The following is a 19,085-nucleotide window of genomic DNA, read 5'->3' as shown; positions in this document are numbered from 1 at the left end:
TAAAGTGGAAGGGTTTCACAAGTTTTTAAATTGTTAAATTTGCTCCACTGTTTTGTAATCAAGTTTGTCTGTTTACAGTTTTTTTCAAGTTCTTTCATACTGGATATTAAGCAAAGGTGAAGTAATGAAAATTGTAAGAGCTAAAATATTGACCTGCTAAGGTCACATTAAACAGGTGAATTTAGACTACTGTATACATAATATGGGAAAAAATAACTTCCATATGTGGTACAGAGAATGTGAGTTCAAAATTAATCTTCCATGTGTGGAAGATGTCACTTTTTTCTAATGCAAATGTATATGGTTTTTGAGAACATCTGTAACCATTGATCCAATATCTATCTATCCAATATCTATAAAACTATCACTCCTTGCTGTGTTCTGTTTTTGAGATATAGGTCTGGTCAATTTCAAGATTTAACAACCTACAGGTGTTTCTGCTTCAGAACAGTCAAATGTATTGTTCATAGCAGTGGAGACTGTCATATTTATGAAAAATTGTTAATAAAAATGTACACATCAGGGCTTAACAAACCAAATAGGGAAGTGTTAAATTCTCTACAGAAAAAAAAACTAACAATACAGCTTTAAAAACTGGAGTATCACAAAAACCACAAGGGTCTACTCCTGTTCCCATTTCCAGATACATCTACAGCTTTATTTTTGGGATTAATTTGCTGAGGATAATATACAAGGAATATTCCCACCTCATGGTCATTGTACAATATTAAGAGGGTCAAAATAAAACCTAACCCAAGATTGAGGATGAATATTGATGTCAACATCTTAGGGGCTTTAACAAAAACTACCATTAACCAATAAAATATGGATTGCGTTGGCACTCACTTTTGGTCTATAGATATATCAGTACATCCCTGATTTTGATGTTTAAACCTTTAAACTTAATGAAACTGGTAAAAATGCTTTGAGAATCTGTTTCGCTTCGACAACAAATACACCAGGGCGTTTCATCTCTGAGAAATCCACATTTCTATAACACACCACCAAATACGTTGTGATGTTTTGCGCACAGTGTGATAAAACCGCACACTCAGATGTGCTTTTATAAATCAGATGTCCTGTTTAGAGTTGCATGCAGATCCTAGTGGAGCAAATACTCACACTTATATTTCACTGCTCAGCTCAATGCTCAGTTATCAGTTTTATAGGGTATTAAAGCTCTAAAAAGTAGTCATATTAGAAGAAATATTAAGGATAAAGTCAAAATGCATTAAATTGCTTCTACTGTAATGTTGCCTAGAGTACCCTGGCTATTCAGTGTCATTAACCATGAAGCACATTAAAATCTTTCATATTCATAACTCAGGTCCATTTTGTTTTTGCTGGCCCTGTTACACACTCTGTAAAGCCGCTTTTAATACTCATTAAATAAGTATTAAAATGAGAATTAACAAATGTCAATTATAGCCACAGTACAGCCAACCACTTTGCATGTTCTTTTTTAATTAGTCACTCAGACCATCCAGCAATTTATACAAGCAAAAAGAACGATTATACTTTTATCACATAGAAATGTTACTGGAAACCAGTACGGTATATTCATCATACGCCTTAACGCTTGGCTGACCTTTTCACAGTTTCAGGTTACCCATTATTCTGCAGTAAACATCATGTGCAAAATGAATTTTACAAGAGTCTTCACTGATAAAATACATACTCACATTTTGGAATGCTTTTTTTGTAATGTTTCTTGCAACTTACCTAAAGATGAAATTCAATTTCACTCATTAATATTCAAGAAAGGCTTACAGATGAACAAAGGAGAACATTATTTTTCACACCATTTAAAGACTTCTACTGTTAAGATTTTTTTTAATCCAGCATTGCTAAATTTAGCCTTCCTCCTCTGGCAATCATATCATTTTTTGCATCACTCTCTAGGCATTTCTTTGGCCACATATTATATTATTACATTGGGGGAAATACAGCATACAAATTGCAAGTATTATAAAGAAGCTGCAAACCAGGTAAATCTTAGCCTAAGAAGTTTATGGGCAACAACATACACTTCCCTGCATACATGTACACATTGTGTATAATACCAATAAACTGCTCATGTATAGTATCATTACAGCTCATGTAGCCAAATATGCAACATTACAGACCAGGTTTTGACAAAAAAAACTGGAGAAAATGAGAATTCATCAGCCTGCAGGTGCCATGTCAAAATTTTCCACAAAAAAAAAGCGCAACTTGATATTTACACATTTACAGACAACCCCTCCCAGGCAGGTCCAGGTTATCATTTGGAAAACGCAGGAAAGGCCGATTCCCAAACCGAACTCGGACTGCCACGCGGATAGAGGCTCATTCCCTGGTACCCTGGCTGTCAGGAGAACAACCCCAGCTACACAAGGCCATTCTGTCGCAGGAGGAAGAACCGTGCCGATTCCGTGAAGATGACGTCAGTGACGAAGGTCACTCTGCTTCCGTCACGTGGGCCACCTCCACCTCCACGGTCTGGATCGCATCGGGGGTCTCCTCGGCCAGCTTGGCAGGGCCGACGCCCCCCTGCTGCTGGGACAGGACGTAGTTGACCACCTGCATGATGCTCTGGTCGGACAGCGTGGACACCGTGCCGCACTCCTCAGTGGCCGCCACGGCCTGCACGGCCTCGATGGTCTCCTCGGTGACCAGCACCGTCTCGATCTCCTCGGCCACCTGCTCCTCCTCGGGCGGCCGCAGCTCGGGCGGCAGGTCGGCGGCGATGATGCTGATGGCGTGCTCCACCTGCGTGCCCTGGTTGTGGAACTGCAGCGTGTCCTTCTCCAGCATGATCTTGCCGGGGATGTAGTCGTTGTGGAACTTGGTCATGTGCTTGCGCAGGGTGCGGGCATCGATGTAGGCGTCCTGGCACACCGGGCAGACGTAGGGGCGTTCCCCGGTGTGGGTGCGCACGTGGCGCTTCAGGGAGCGGGCATCCGCCCACGCCACGCCGCAGGTCAGGCACTCGAACGGTTTCACGCCTGTAGCAGAGAGGCAAGTCAGAGCACGATCGCGATCAGAAAAGCTTTTTAGCAAAACAGAGTAAAAGAGCAAAATACTAGGACAGCTGCCGAATTACAGAACTAGACTCCCTGTGTACTCTCTTTTTTTTTACAAAACCCATAAAGCCTCAGGAAGGTTAATTCTCTGTGCTTTTTGGAAGAGTATACAATGATTCTATTGTCTTATTTTTCCCAACAGGGATTCAAAACAGTCTTAGCCATCAGCTCTGAAGGATACTGCGTTTATAGTTCATCACACCCACTGGCAAAGAGGACACGCGGTCCCTTAACCACCCCTAAAAGTACAAAAATAAAAAGTAAAATCTGATAACTTTAAAATCTTTAAAATTCAAGACAAACGTACAATGCCTCCATTTTTTTTAATAAACATTTAATGACGATCTCATCAGTAAAGAGAAACATAAAACAGTACGCCACTGGTTACAGACCTCGTTAAGCTACCCCTCCACCCACTTTCAGCCCTCATACCCCAGAGAGGGCCGAGGCGCGTGGTGAACTGGCAGTGACACAGCACGGCCACCGGCGGGCAGCGCGGCGCGGCGCGGCGCGGCGCAGACTCACCCTGGTGGTTGTTCATGTGCCTGCGGTACTCGCGCAGCTGCGTGAACTTGCGGCCGCAGTGCTCGCACTCCCGCTCCAGGTTCTGCTTCACGCGCCCCTTCTTGCCGTGAGTGGCCTTCTTCACGTGCCTCCGGAAGAGAGCCTTCTCGTAGAACTCCTTCCCGCAGACGTTACACCTGAGCGGCACAGAGACCCGGCTTTAGCGCCGCGGGCTGCAGCCACCTGGGGATTCTTCAAAGTGATGCCACGGCAAGATGGCATCTTGCTCCTCTTGCGTCAGTGGGAGCAACTATTTCTCCGTGATCTGGTACTTTTATTCCATCTGGGTTATCACTGTGTACTGCAAAGCCTGAGCAACGTCCCTCAACCTCACTGCAAAACCAAACTGTCTTTCCGCATAACCCAGCTGGTTGCGACCGCTAAGCGACTGAATACTCTAGAACTCAGGATAACTGCAACGAGTCCTCCATTACATACACGATAGTGTTTCAGGCCAACCGGGACTCCACTTCCTTAAAGCAGAGAACTATTTTTGGTTTGAGACAAGTATGTTAAAACTAGGTCTACTTGTTGGTTTCGCAGCATCTGTACCTCAAATTGGAACAGGCTGGAAAAAAGTGAAAATGAGCAGCAAAATCATGAGATCACATCACATCAGCTTGAATACCTTCTACAAACAGGGGGACGTAAAGAAGGCTTTACTTTAATAAGAGCACTGGGGAGTGTATGGCTCACCCCCTTCACTGTCAACTTATATTACACCCATCTGGTGTAATCAGCACCACTAGGTGTAACGGTAATACTCAGGAAGTCCTTCATCCCCTCAACAAATCTCATTCGTTCTCAAACGCTCAAAAAATAACCCCTTCTCCTGAAACACTGTTATACTGAATTCTTTGTTGGTGACGTTTGTGTTTGTTGTACGGTTGTGTTGGACTCTGACATAAAATAGATGCCCCCTTGGCTGAATAAAGCTTGATCTGAATTTAAAATTAAATGTAACTGTAGGCTGGAACATGTGACTCGTGTCATCTGTCGAGGGATGTGCAATTTTCATTATAACATTTTTAACACGTTCATCTGATTGTGGGCAATCAGCAGCAGCTGCAGTATCTCAAGAGCTAGGTTATACAATAAGCGTGCACACAAGCTTCAGGCTTTAAAAAGCTTCACTCAGCATTTATATTTCCATACCATCCATTTACAAACGAGTGTGAACCACCCCTTAATAATATAAGAGTGGTATTCTAGAAGCTTCACACGAACATTTCAGTTATTTGAAACAATGGCGATTTTCCCTTAAACTAACAAGCACCTGACACACGAGTCCAAGGGGAGCAGCCGTGATAAAACAATCGGATGAAACCTTTAAGGGAACAAGGCGACTACAGTATAGTGCCAGCTTCTGCCAATCCTGCCACTCACTCCTCAGGGGAAAAAAAAAAGAGTGATTCTCAGAAAAGCAACTCACTTGAAGGGCTCCGCAACGCTGTGGGACTTGACATGGGAATACCAGTCCTTCTTCCAGCTGTAGCACTTTCCACACACCTGGCACTGGAAGGGCTTCAAGCCCAAGTGCTTGTTCATGTGCTGCTGGAGATCGCGAGACTCGTAGAAGCTCTTGTCACACCTGCAGCCAAGAGATCGGGCAAGTCAAAAGGCATCCGACAAAATTATTCAACACCATACCCCCGTCCACATTTAAAATCCCACCCTTTGGCGCAGTCCGCTGCTGCTGAGATTTTGTTTTGAGAGTTTACACTGTAACCTTTACTGCAGCCAACCTAAACACTAGTCGGAAACTAGTTTTTTTTTTTTTTAGTTTTCACCCTGTTGATCAATTTTCTTGACCCCTGAAGCACACAATAACATTGTCGCATCTTGAATGGCACATTTGTTCCGTAGCCCCGCCCTCATGTATGTGTTGTAATGAGGTCACACCCAGAACTGTTATTAATTAAAACATGGCATCAGCTTTTTACAGTATGCTCAGGATTTTTAGAGTAAATGTCTGCTGCTCAATAACAACTTCCATTTTGGTATCTAGCAAGTGCGTATGTTTCTTCAGTCATCTTTGATGGGAATGTAGAAGTCTTCAACGTCTGTCACTGGATTACAATTGTATATTCCCAAGAGCTAGAAGAGCTACTCACTGTGTACAAGGGAAGGCCCGGACCTCTGGCTTTGGCTGATGTCTCTTTAAGTGCTTACTCAGTCCAGATGCTCTGTGGAATGATTTCCCACAGGCTGCGCACAAGTATTTTGACTCCCCTGTTAGCAGATCAAACTCAGGTTACATACAGCGATGCCACATACAGACAGAAACATCAGGATGTCTCCCAATTATTCTATTTTGAAATAAGAGTAATCTCTGCCCACCCACCTGTGTGGATGCTCATGTGCTCCTGCATGCTGCGCTTGGTGACGAAGGACTTGTCGCACAGCGTGCACTGAAACTGCTTCAGGGCATCGTGGAGGGACCTGTGCATCTTCAAACTGTGCTTGTGGGCAAACGACTTCCCGCAAACCTAAAACAAACAAACAAAGACGCTGGATCAACACCAGAAGATGATTCACATGGCAATCTGTCTCTGTTCGAGTAAAGTAACTTTCTGCAACTCAAGTAACTTGCTTGGTGTGCTCTGCACTGAAGCCCAATGTTTTTTTATGACTATTTGAAATCAATGCATGCATATTTTCTTTTAAAATCTCCAATTGTTTTTCTTCCTCCACTACAGCCATCACTATCAAAGTACCCAGACCAAGTCGCTGCTACGAAACCTGCACCTGACTGGGAAAGATGAGGGCACACATGCCTCTCCCAAATGCACTGTCAGCCCTTCTGCTTGCTGTTGCTTCTTGAGCGTGTGAACAGCAGGGCTTTAAAAACAGAGGAGTGCCGATGCTGCCATTACCAGCGACGGCAGTCCCACATGCCCAGTGGGCTAGGAGTTCACTGCTATGCTGATTTCACGTACTAGTTCATTATTCTGTACTCCAGGTGAAGTGCCTTACAGGATGCCCTACTTTGGAGCCTAAGCTGCAGGACTCTTTCACCCTGCTCCAGCTTTGCAAGCTTTCCTTGACGGCTGAACATTTCTCCCGATGGATTGGGTTTGAAGAGCTCGTCGAAGCAGCCAGGCGGCTCTACCTTGCAGGTGTGGGGGCGGACCCCGGTATGGCTGAGCATGTGTATCCGGAGGGAGTAGAGCTTGGGCAGAGTCTTCCCGCAGATGTCGCACACGAACTCCCTCTTGGTCCGGCCCCTGGCCTTGGCGTCGCCCTCGTCCTCCGCGGGCCCCCTGGCCACCCCTGTCCGCTGGGTCTTCCGCTTGTGCCGAGCCAGGTGAGCGCGGAGGGAGGCCGCGTACTGGAAGTCTTTGTTGCACAGCTGCAGAGCAAACAAAATTTTAAAAAGCCGCCCGTCTCCAGCCGGTCCAAAATAACCGACGCGCTACTCGCGGAAAGGGTGCGAGTGGAGGCGAGAGAAACACGTACGCTGCACTTATACCCGCGCGTCTTCTCGTGCTTGAGCGTGTGCATGATGAGGGCATATCGGCGCTGGAAGACCATCCCGCACTCGGAGCACACGTGCTCCCCGTCTGTCCCGGTGTCCGGCTCCGCCGCCGGCTTCTTCGAGGGCTGCAGCAGCCGGCCACGCTTCACCAGCCGCTGGGCGACCTGTGGGCACAGGGATCAGGCTGTAAGACCGCACCGCACTGCCCCAGCAAGGCCCAGTCCGGACACGGACCAGCACGGCCCCCAGTCCGGACACGGACCAGCAGAGCGCCAGACGAACTGGAGCTTGCAGTCAGCACGAGCTCAGCTGAGGAATAGTTGCTCTGCACTGAACATTCATTCTGATGTTCATTCTGACACTTACTGTGAAGTTGAGTAAACTCGAATCACAGTGCAGCATTAATTCACAGCACTTCCAGTTCAAGACCAATTAAACCCGCAAAATCCAACAGCCCATTTCTGTTCCTTAAAGTAAACGCTTTAAAAAAAGGTGTTGAAAAGATTGAACTGAAATGAAAAACCAAGGCAAGAAAAAAGAAATCAAAAGAGGGTCAATTTTTGGCTGATAAATCTTACAACTGTCACTTGTGAGGGAAAGACACATTAGAATCTACCAGTTCATTTTATAGAGACTATTTTCATACAGCCTGTGTGAGGTGTTTCATGGTTGTCATTATTCAGGCTTTACATTTACCTTGGTACTTAAGTAACACTGCTACTAAAAACAGCATGCTTTAAAATACCGAACACTATCTGGTATTCTCCTGTGGTTTCTGTCTGTGTTCTTTATCTGTATATTTTTCATAAACGGCAGGAATACTGGTGCACCGCCTGAATAAGTGATTAAGGCATTCAAGTATTCTGCACATTGGTATGAGCACAATAATCAAGTCTTTTGCTGAATTACTGTGGACACTATCACTGTCCTGCAGACTTGCATTTTTATAATGGTTGGACAAAATAAGTGAGAGGACCCTATTTTTGTTGTAACGTCACTCGGAGAGGAATCTGTTTTTTAACCACGTGGCAGGTTAAAAATCTATCTATTATCTATTATCTACTGATAATCCTGCCACCGAAGAGGAGAACACCTGCCTTCTGTACAGCTGATCGCGGGTTTCCTTTCCTGCTCTGCAGCTTCCTCTCCAGGCCCATGTGCAGGCGGATGTAGCCCCCCTCCTCCAGCGAGCGCTGTCGCAGCCGGCTTCTGTAAGTGTCATCAGCGGGGCTCTCCTCCCCCTCCGGGGCGGCGCCATACTCCACCACTTCTACGGCCTCTGGGTTTGCGACGTCTTCCACCAGCACCACCTCCTGCGGCGGCGGCGGTGGCGGCGGTTGTTGCTGCGGTTGTTTCACCTTGGCCGGCCGGCCGCGCTTCCTTTTGGGGGGCAGGGGGGCGGGCTCCGTCTTGGGCGGAGGGTCACCCTCCGCCCCCTCCGCCTCCAGCGCCGCTTGGCCCTCCTCCAGAACGGGGGGAGCGGTAGCCGCCAGGTGGACCACACCTTTGGAGGCCCCCCTTCCGGGGTCCACGTTGATCACAAAGGTTTCCGGTTCCTGGCCTTTCTCGGCCAGCTCCGCCTCACCCGGAACTTCCACAATCTGGACCTCGCCGGCCGCCCACGTGGTCGGATTCGCTGGCCTGTCTGCTGCAGGCCCCGCCTCCTCGCTCTGCGGCATCGGGGGGTCGTTCTGAACCGTGACCACGAAAGGGGTGTCATCTGGGTGCGGTTCCCCTGCCCCGCCCCCCTCTGCAGGGGGCTCTGCGGCTACCTCGGTCACAAGCGGGCCACTGGGCAGGACCTCGGAGGAAACCACAGTGTGCACGTCCCCCTTCTGGTACACCATCAGCTTCTTCTCCTCCACCTGCTTGTGCACAAACTCGCAGATCTCCAGCACCTCCACCATGAGCAGGTGGCGGGCCAGTGTGGCAATCTCAGCCATGCTGCAGAAGTTGAACGTCAGGCTGGAGGTGTAGGCAAACTCCAGCAAGGGAAGGAAACTGGATTTGCTGAACCCTGGAGGAAAGAATTACGAAAACAGAGGAGTGAATTTTGGATTAAACTTGCACCTGAGGAGATCCTTTAAGAAGAGTCAGATGAATGAGAAGCAAGTCTTAAAAACTGTTATATTAGACAACAAAATGACTTTATATACAAAGTAAACTATTTATTTATTATCACTAAATGGGTGTGGAATTATAAGACATGGAAAACAATTTGTGCCAGGACACCCTTCCAAATCTTTTAGGCACATGGAAAGTGTATATACAGTCCCTGGGAAATGTATTCATCCCCATCCAATGACATCCTATTTTGTTGAAATATAAATGAAGTTTTCACTTATAGAAACAATCAACTTCAACATATATGGGTGAGAACAGTAAAATAGGACATCAACAGAAAGGGCTTAACAGTTTTGCAAGGCATTGCAATAGCATGTGGAAAACAAAACACTCTTCAGAAAATATCACACACAATCACAAGATGCATCTGCAAATGGGGTTTTGCATCATCTAAATCAATTTTATTCCAATCCCGGTCCTGAAAGGCAGGTGTGTCTTCAGGCTTTCTAAATTACTTTAAAGCAGTAGCACTTGACCAGCTGGTAAAAGCGATCACTGTTTCAGTCAAGCCAGTAACCAGCGTCTATACGTCATTAAGAGCTGAATAAGAACAAAAATCTGCAAATACACCGGCCTTCCAAGACCAGGAGTGAAGATCTAAGTAGTCATTTAATGACTTCAATGACCTGCTTGATTATGAGATGACAATTTCCTTTTCTACTAAATCCTGCCCCTGAATGACACTTCCCCCCATAGTCAATGACATGAAATGACTGGGGAATGACCATCAGAAATAGTCCTTTCCCATGATATCCAGACCCACATCAATGCTTTCTCCTTGTCGTCTTTCTAAACAATTTCCTTTTGTAGACCATCCCAGAAGAAAAATGCACAAAAGGACACACACCTATCTTTTGGAAAGAAAATCAAGAACAATTATTTTTTGGCAGAGCTAATGCCAATGACATGCCTGCCCTCGCTGTCTCACCTGAGAGATCCACCACAGCCTCATGACTGGAGACGGCCCCCTTCTCGATAAACAGCTCGCTGAAGTAGGCGCTGCAGGCCGCCAGCACAGATTTGTGTGCTCGGTACTCCTCCCCCTCGACCAGCAGGGTAATGTCACAGAACTGGTTGTTAAGGCGCTGCTGGTTAAGCTTGTCCAGCATGGCCTGACCATGCTTGGCTGAGTGCTGATTCACAATACCCTTAGTGTCCACCTGCAAGGAAATTCATTCGGTTTCAGAACGCCGGTGTAGGGGGGTGTCTCTTCCAGGATGACACTACACTCATCCACAGTGCGTGTGTGGCCACCCAGTAGTTTGACAAGCCTGAGACTGACAATGTGATCCTTATTTCACGGCCTTCTCGGGTGCCAGATCTTATCCCACACCACGATTTTCAGGATACTCAGGAACAATGCCTTAGACAGCATCTTCCACATCCATCAAGCAGGTGCGAGTTCCTTCAAATGAAATGACCCAAAGAGGGGAAGGTTCACCTTGCACTTAACATGAACTCAATATTTCCCGAATGGAATTCTGATTACTTTCAAGCTTCAATAATGTCACCTAGAGGACTCACAAAAACAGATACTTCACAAGTTTGTGCATTCTGTTTTGTCTAATCTGTGCACTGTAAACACACCCTGATGTATAAGCATCAAATATAACAAAAGGACAGACTGTGCTTTGAGATTTGCAATGACGTTATACTAGGCAACAGGGGATTATTTAAAATCACTAAAAAAAAGGAATGACAATAATTTTAGTTGCCAACACTGCTAACAGGACATTCTTTTCACATTGGCAACAAATCAAAATACAGTATTTGATTTGAAAATATAAAATATTTGAAAAAAGTGCTATGCACTTCAGCATTGTTCAGCACTGTCCCTATCAATGAAAGCAGCTGAATTTCAGAGTCAAGCCACATCATTTCTTAAAAACGTCAATTAGAATTGGCAACTGTATTTTGGTCCACCCAGCTGATTCTGGATTTACCACTTGTATACTGTTTATACCTCAGATCTCGGGGAAGAAGGAAGAATTAAAGACTGAGTCCTCCAACCTGCCTGCTTTGAGCCACCCATCTTCTAATACACCCCACGCTGCGCACCCCTGACAGACAGCACTGACAATCCCACCCTTCCTCCGCTGTGTGCTGCTCGGGGAGTCCCACCGTCAGCTGGTGCCCTGACCCAGGCACAAGCACGCAACACCTGGGCTCATGCCACTTGGGACACCTCCAGGGGTGCCAAGTCTCCGAAAATAAGTCCACTTTACTTACGAAGACGAGCTCATGCTTGGCGATGGCCTTGGAGGGCCTGCAGGGCTTGGAGGTGGCGGATCCGGGCTGTGGCCCCAGGGCGCCGTCCTCGTCCTCATCCTCATCGCTGTCGTGGGCCGCCTTGCGCCCCCTTCGCTCAGAGCCCTCCCCGGGCGCCTCGTCGGACCACCCGCGCGAGCGCTCCTGCTTCTCCTGGCACGGGCTGCACACCTTGATGTAGTCCTTCACCTGCTTCAGGATGCCTGGGGGGGAGGGTCAGAGCCAGTGAGACACTCGCCACACAGGGCATCCTTTCCCCAGACTGACCGGAAGCAAAAGCACTTCTCTCTTCTTCTACGGTTGGACACATTCCATCATTTGCAAAAAACCGCGCACCCCCCCAAAAAAAGATGAAAGTAGCAAACAACCTTTGACGTCTCAAAAACTAGCCAGCTTTTTATGTTATTCTGGAACATGTTTTCTAATTTCCTGACAGTGACTTGGTCGTTTCCACACAGACATACAAAATGTGGGAGCTGACCTGAGGTCATTCCTGTCTTGACCCCAGTGCATCTGTAAATTTACAGACACCTGTTGTACAGTACGTGACACTGTATGAGAATAATATTTTCAGAATTAGCCACTGTGGCATGTGAGAAAGAATGTTGTATAGGGCTATTGCACATGCACTGATGCACATTGGCGGTGGTGGTAGTGGGATTCCCCATTATCTGTAAAGCACTTTGAGGAGTACCCAGAAAAACGCTATATAAACGTATATCATTTTTATATTTTCTTCCAAACACCCATTCGCGGAAGTAATAGAAAGTGACCAAAACTGTAACCAGACTATAAAACGTCCCGAAAAACCTCTTGGATCCAGAGCACCACGGGGGATAGATACACCTCGTGTCTCCGTGGCTTTTCTCCACAAAATGGTCTTTCTCGTCATCAATTAAAACTCATTTCAAACCTTCGCTGAAGAGCGCTGACGTCTTCCATCCTCTCTACGCAAACATGGAAGAGTGTGTAAGAGTACTGTCGGTACTGCACTGTATTGGGTAAATTCTACTGTTGATACCCGATTCTCCACTTAATTCAACTAATAAGTAATTCTGCACTTCGATACCTGATTTGGCGTATAAGGGCTATCAGACATCACTCAAGTAGGTGGTGCCGTAGACTAATGAATGAATCAGTCTCTTCCTCTTTAAAGCACTTTAATATGTTGGGGGATGAAAAGCGACAAACAAATGCAAGTATCACTACAGATACATACATACATCAAACGGGGAAAAAAAGTCACAACAACAATAGTTAAAATCTGAGCTTCATGTGCAGACAGAGCTACGTGAACTTCAGTCGCACTGCAGGAGTATCTGTCGTGTTCTACAAAACGGCAGCCATCAATCCACGCGAAACGCGTTTTCGAGCTTAGAAAGTAAACGGAAGTGAAGAGACACATCACGCATTACAGATTCAAGTGATTTTACTAGATTGCACTGCTGCAGAAAATGAGGCCTCACCGCGCACTCACGTTACTGCACAGGGTACGCACCCCCCAAGTCTTGACTTGAAGTGCGTCCGAGACGTGCACAGAAGGTCACCGACAAAACCAAAACACAGCCACCACGTCTCCAGAAAAGGCAGCGGAGCACGTTGCCGTGTGTACAAGCCTGGCGTGTCGCTGCGAGCGATTTCCGCTTCGACCGTTTTTAAAAGCACAAACCTCACCTCGCCACCAGTACTTCTGCGAGATCGTGTGCCAGGTCTGATGCCGGTTGAGGTGCTCTCCTCCGGCGGTGATGTGCGCTTCATCGATCAGTTCCTTCCGCCGCCCGGCCTGCAGAACCACCTCCAGCTCCGTGAACTTCTCCTGGCCTTTCTGCCGCCGCTGGTAGTACAGCGTCCCGTTTCGCACCACGTAGCAGGTGGCCGCCTTGCGGATCTTCCGCTTGACATTGCCCTCAGTCCCCGGAGCGTAGGGCTCCCGCTCGTCGGTCAGGTAGCGCTGGATGGCCAGGTAACTCTCCTCGCTCGACATAACCCTCCGCCACTCGGCAAGAAGCGATTAGACGGCAAAACGGAGACGATTATCGCCGGAGGAACGACCTGTATTTGTGCTCAGTTAGGTGATTTTGTTTTTCAGCCCTTTTCAATTTCCATAGGAAGGCGAGGAACGTTAGTAAAAGGAAAAAATGGATTGTTTTTTAGGGGGGAACTGCAGTTCTTGACCCTAAGGGATGGACTTGCATGAACAGACAAAATGGCTGCTGCACAAGCGGATGTTGCGTCGGCCTGGGCGGGCTGCGGGCAGCGGAAGTTCCGGGGACCTCTTCCTCCCCGTGACGTGTGATGGTGGTTTGTGCTCAGTCAGGCGTGGGTCTCAGCTGTACGGTTCTGGTTGCGTTTAGGTCACCACTGAATCTAATAAGATAAAATGTTCATTACAGTGAGCACTGATCGACCCGCGCCCTTTAAAAAATTGCATCGAGAACTGCTGTGCTTGCCGGTGAAATTGAACAGAATGCCCGTGATTTTGGGCTCAGCTAGAGAAGACGATTCTAAACGATTAAAAATGCAGTTTTTATTCTTGGTGTTGTCTCCTTTAAAATGCTTATAGATCTCAACATTAAACAGTGTCATCATTAAGATATTTTAGAAAACTTATTCGTTTAAGTTTATAAAAAAAATCAGAGACGGTATTAGATTCTGAATAACTTCACCCTGATTGACGTATCAACATCTTATGCTACGACTGGTGATTTGTTAATTATGTTTGGTCATATCTCGAGAGCGTGGTAGTCTTAATTGGGTAAGTAGTAGTGTCAATGAACCGCTTTCCCTTCGAGGTTCTTGTTTAGCTCATATTTGGCGCGAATATTACCGTGTAAGAAAATGCTTACGTATTTTGGCAGTAAACGAAACAAAACCCAAATTTACAGTTCTTTATAATACTCGCTTCGTCTTATCGGTGCAATATCTTCAATCAGTGTTGCTGTTAAGTATTTTCAAGATATACAATTTTTTTTTTACAAACCGTCCTCTACATATAGAGGCTCCTGTTATTGCAGTACTCCAAATTAACATGAGTAAAATGTTACTTTAACAATAGTAAAAAGGTATGCATCACCTCTAATAAAATCATCTGCCTTCATTACTAGTGTATATATTCAGAGAAAAACAACACTGCCTTGGTGATAATAAAGTAATGGAAAACACCATTAAAAAGTTTCAGTAATGATCGCTTAGAAATGTCCAGCAAGATATTCTGCCTAGATTAATTTAAATTAGGACTCAATTGGTAGTCTTCCCCCAATTATTTAACCTTGTGTGAAAAAATCCATGCGGTTATTAACAGCACTCCGAAGAACATATGGTAGCGAAGACATTCACGGTGGTCCGATAAACAGACAAGTCTGTTCACAGCCACATGACAAAACTCAACTGGCAACATCCATGTATAAAGAGACTCAAGGCAACATACAGTACACACTGTCAAAAGCTTTATTCACAAATGGTCATCAGATCTTAAATTTAGCGCTTTCCACCAACACGTGGAGCCTGCGCCTTCATAGGCTTGGCAATCTTCTGCTTCGGTGCTGCTTTTGCAGGGGCCTGCACAGGAGAAGAATACATATCAGTCTCTGCATATAATCAAAGAGCTGTATTACAGAATCAAGAATTCCCATCCAGAGTATAACTGTTTCTATGCTCTGTGCTCGAGTTAAAATCTGTTGAGCAATTTCAATCACCAAACCTTAAGTACAGCCAAATTCTGATGTGTTTTAAGTAACAGACTCCTACAAACTATATGCTTAATTATTTGAAGTATAACATCTTGCTTTGAGTAAAATAAATAAATGAGGTTGCAGTGTTATTAACATTTTAATTTTTGCTTCCAAAGTACAACTTGTAAAAGCTTGGAAATCTTACAACTTGACATGGATAAAAATTCAAAGCAATGTGGATTATGAACTATAAGCTTTTTTTTTTTATTCTAAACAGCACAGTGGGTGCTACATAAACACCTATGACTGATACAGATTAAGATTAATTTATTTTGCACAAAGTTGATTGCTATCTTGCCATTTACAATTCTGAAGAAATTTAACAGAGCTACTACACAGGGTGTTTCAAAAACAAACAGCACCTTTAATGAATGGCATAATGGAGAAAACATGCAGTAATCAGTTCTGTATGAATAAAATGGGTGTCACACACATGAAGACGACTTTCCAGTCCAACCTTTTTACTTCTCATTAAGCCCCACACTGACTCCCCTCACTTCTCTAACCTCTTCAAAGTAGAAAACGCAAAATATGAAAAATGAGTAGGGATGCACACAAAGAGGTGCGTTTATAAATCACTATATCATAAACTAAAGAAAACCTTAACCCTGTTACAGTGAACAATGTCCTTATAACACCCTTTAAGGAATTAAAATGCAGTTAACATAAATGTCCTGGCTAAGGGAAAGTTCATTGTACATATGACAAACTCCTGTCTTTCTGAAAGGTGAAGTGCATCTCCTCCATATGTAAAGCACTTTGGAGTCCTTCGGGATAAGAAGTATGGTCAACTGAAAATAAACGCCGATAACTTTACCTTAGCACTTGGAGCAGCCACCTTCTTAGTTGCCTGTTTGGCCTTTTTGGCTTCTTTTGCAGCCCTGTACATACAGAACAAGAAAAAAAGATCAACAACTATAACCCACCACAATCACCATCAATCTTGCTTCTTTTCTCAGCAGATATCTTTCTTTCAACAGAGTCTTAACATTCATATGAAGCTCCAGACTTCGAGTTACTCCTCAAAGAAAATGCCATTTTAAACACAACTGTGGCAGATCTGTTGCAAGCAAGAAAAGGGATTTGACACCCAGGTCTGATTCTGCTGCAAGTTCAGGAAAAAGACTCCACTTAAGGTGAATGCAAAAAGGGAAAAGAGGGAGGCAAGAATGTAACAAAGACTTTTTCAATAGCCAGGGAAAGCACTAAAGTTTGTGTCAATGAGCGGTCATTCCCCTTGAGTACACCTCCGCAGAGACCCCAGTTTTCCCTCACCTGATAGCCTGCTCCCGCTGGGCCTTGCGGACCTCGGGCTTCTGGTTCCTCTTGGCCAGGATCTCAGCAAGAGAGGCACCAGTGATGGCCCTCTGGAACTTCACAGCCCGACGAGTGCGCTTCTTCTGAACCTCTTCCTTTCAGCAGAGCAAACCACCAAGACAATCAGATCGGTGCAGCACTGAGTCTTTCAGACCTAGTCTGACTGTCATTGTACTGGGTTTCCTTGGATTCTTTCAATGGTGCCAACCAGGATGGAGTACTTCATTATACAGGCTACAGTAATGCTCAACATTCTCACCAAATGATGCAATGAAAACTTCCATGATATTGGTCTTTATGTGTGCGTTGAACAATTCTGTTCAATTGTCATATACAAAATTCACAGGCAGCTCCTGCTTGATAAGCTAGCTTGTAAAGTTCACAAAAGCAGCTTTGTAACTCTGCAAGCAGCAAAATCTCATCAAAACACTGAAATGTTAGCAATGATTGTTTAACGATACAAGTATTCAACCAAAACACATAAAATGGCAAGGTTAAACTGGCGTTAGCCACATGGACATAGCCAGCAGCCCCTGCCTTCAACACTTACAGACTGGCCCTTCTTGTGCTTGCGTCTGTAGAGAACAGTCCAGTTGATCTGTCGGGGATTCCTCTTGGACAGGAAGGCCGACTCGCATTTTGCATTCAGGAACTGGAAGACCTTTTGTAAAGAGCAGTGGAAATCTCAGACAGGTTGACATTACCACACCCTACTGCCATAAGACAACGTCACCCCCCATCAGATTCCACTTTAAGACCCCACCTCCTCCCCACTTCTCACAGTGCACGTTTCTGATCCACATATCCAAACAGAACAGAAAGAAGAAAAAACTGTCAATATCACCAACGATGTTCCATCCACCTCACCATCACCGTTGGCCCTCAAGACCTCGATCCCTATCGGTCTGTGACAATGAAAAACACCTAGACCAGGGGCAAGCAACACTGGCTCTCAAGTGCCAGCCTACTGTGGGTCCCAGAGGCACCTTTTAGCTACTACCCGATAAAAGACCTTGATAACACAGCTGACTTGATTGATCCACCTAACTGTTTCAGGAAGAAGTTGAGAATCCTCCAGGCTACTGACAAAGTCAAGCCAGCTAAAACTGTTGAGAATGAACACTAACCAGAGGACAATGAAAATTATGTGGAATGGCTTTTTAAAAAAAGGCACTTCCTTACCCAAAGGGCTGTAGGAGCATGTAACAAGCTGCACAGCTTTGTTGCTGAAGTGGACACCTGGCTTCTCTCAAGAAACGTCTCTAATGGATCAATAAACTATTACGTACTAGACCCAATAGACTTCTCTCTTGGGAACTTTCTCATGTTCTTAAATTTTAAGTCATTAAGGTCTAAAGTGGAAATAACAGAAACAATAATAGTGCTAGCAGACCAGTTACCTTCCCCAGACTGTAAGCATGCTATTAATCAACAAGGGCCGAGCCATCATTCCTATACCATGAATTTTAGTCTGCCAACTTGTAGCCAAGCAGAACTTAGCAATAACACTGTCGCCTAAAGGCCCTGCAGTTTCACTTGAGTAACAGCTCTGCTAGTGATAATATTTACACGCACAAGTTCCCATTTTAATCCGTCAGTCTCGAGGGGAAAAAAAGTTTCACTTTATAAACTCGGCTGAAAACATTTGATCTGCAAGAATGGTTTACTAGCACTTTCACGAAACAGTGCTGCCATTAAATAGCATCTTGGACTACGGGACAAACCATTCCTCGAAGAAGTCTGCTTTGTCACAGAGCACGTTGACGCAGAAATGTGTCGTAGAAATAACCCTGAAACAAGGACTGATCACCGAGTCGTAAATCAAATGCACGGATAGCAAAACCCACAACGTTTCTAGCTTTCCAACGGAAGAGCCATGCGTGTTTGACTGTACCGAGGATGCGAGAGCAACCACTTTATAAAAATTCAAATTCAATCACCCAAAATAATTACTGGCCTAAGCAACAATTCACCTAGAAGTTAAAGCATCTACATTCGCGTCACGGGAAGTCACAAGACGTACTTCAGGCGTTTAAACAACTGCGCAAGTTAAAAGATCATCTTCTGAAATCTGACAGAAAGTAAACTGTCATTTGATTTGTACAATAATTCCAGCTAGAGGGAAACCAGTACGGACAAGGCCGGCGGGACTCCTGTTTACCTTTCCGTCTATCCTGGCGTAACGCCGGCCGTGACCGGGGTAGATTTTGTACCCACTGAAACTACACAGCTCGACCCTGAAAAGAAGAAAGACAACATGATTATAGATTTTAAAGGTTGTACTCGGCTAACGTACTACCCAAGTTGCGTTATTTTGATGGTTTTAAGCTCAGATGGTAACGGATAAGCCTCAGAAACACTCACTTCATGACGGCGGCTAAGATGGAGAAAAGAAAGAGGGGATTGTGGGTAATCCATTTGTACGAAACTGTAATTAATTGATTATCAGAATACCTCCATGAAATCTACGAGAAGGCCACATACATGTCTTAAATTTAACAAACAAATGCGTTTTTATTTTCATTTCAAACAATTTCT

At 45.1% G+C, this 19,085-nt stretch overlaps 2 protein-coding genes across 2 annotated transcripts; both read right to left on the bottom strand.

Annotated features, from left to right (window-relative positions):
• Positions 1-1,444: 1,444 nt before the first annotated feature.
• zbtb11 (zinc finger and BTB domain containing 11) lies at positions 1,445-13,702 on the bottom strand. Its single transcript, XM_088913341.1, has 11 exons — positions 13,174-13,702; positions 11,461-11,702; positions 10,160-10,391; positions 8,205-9,124; positions 7,089-7,271; positions 6,742-6,981; positions 5,974-6,118; positions 5,744-5,861; positions 5,062-5,220; positions 3,591-3,766; positions 1,445-2,987 (listed from the first exon to the last, which is right to left on the bottom strand). The coding sequence occupies exons 1-11, from the start codon at positions 13,481-13,483 to the stop codon at positions 2,440-2,442; spliced, it is 3,273 nt and encodes a 1,090-aa protein (XP_088769467.1). The 5' UTR covers positions 13,484-13,702; the 3' UTR covers positions 1,445-2,439.
• A 1,221-nt stretch (positions 13,703-14,923) lies between these two features.
• rpl24 (ribosomal protein L24) lies at positions 14,924-18,975 on the bottom strand. The gene is made up of 6 exons (XM_088913340.1): positions 18,912-18,975; positions 18,709-18,784; positions 17,098-17,208; positions 16,506-16,642; positions 16,048-16,111; positions 14,924-15,057 (listed from the first exon to the last, which is right to left on the bottom strand). Exons 1-6 carry the CDS (start codon positions 18,914-18,916, stop codon positions 14,977-14,979), a joined length of 474 nt encoding a protein of 157 aa, XP_088769466.1. The 5' UTR covers positions 18,917-18,975; the 3' UTR covers positions 14,924-14,976.
• Positions 18,976-19,085: the final 110 nt, after the last annotated feature.

This window comes from Atractosteus spatula, chromosome 4, assembly GCF_055471065.1.
Source record: "Atractosteus spatula isolate fAtrSpa1 chromosome 4, fAtrSpa1.hap1, whole genome shotgun sequence".
Taxonomy (NCBI): Eukaryota; Metazoa; Chordata; class Actinopteri; order Semionotiformes; family Lepisosteidae; genus Atractosteus; species Atractosteus spatula.
This window is presented reverse-complemented; position numbering and strand designations above follow the sequence as displayed.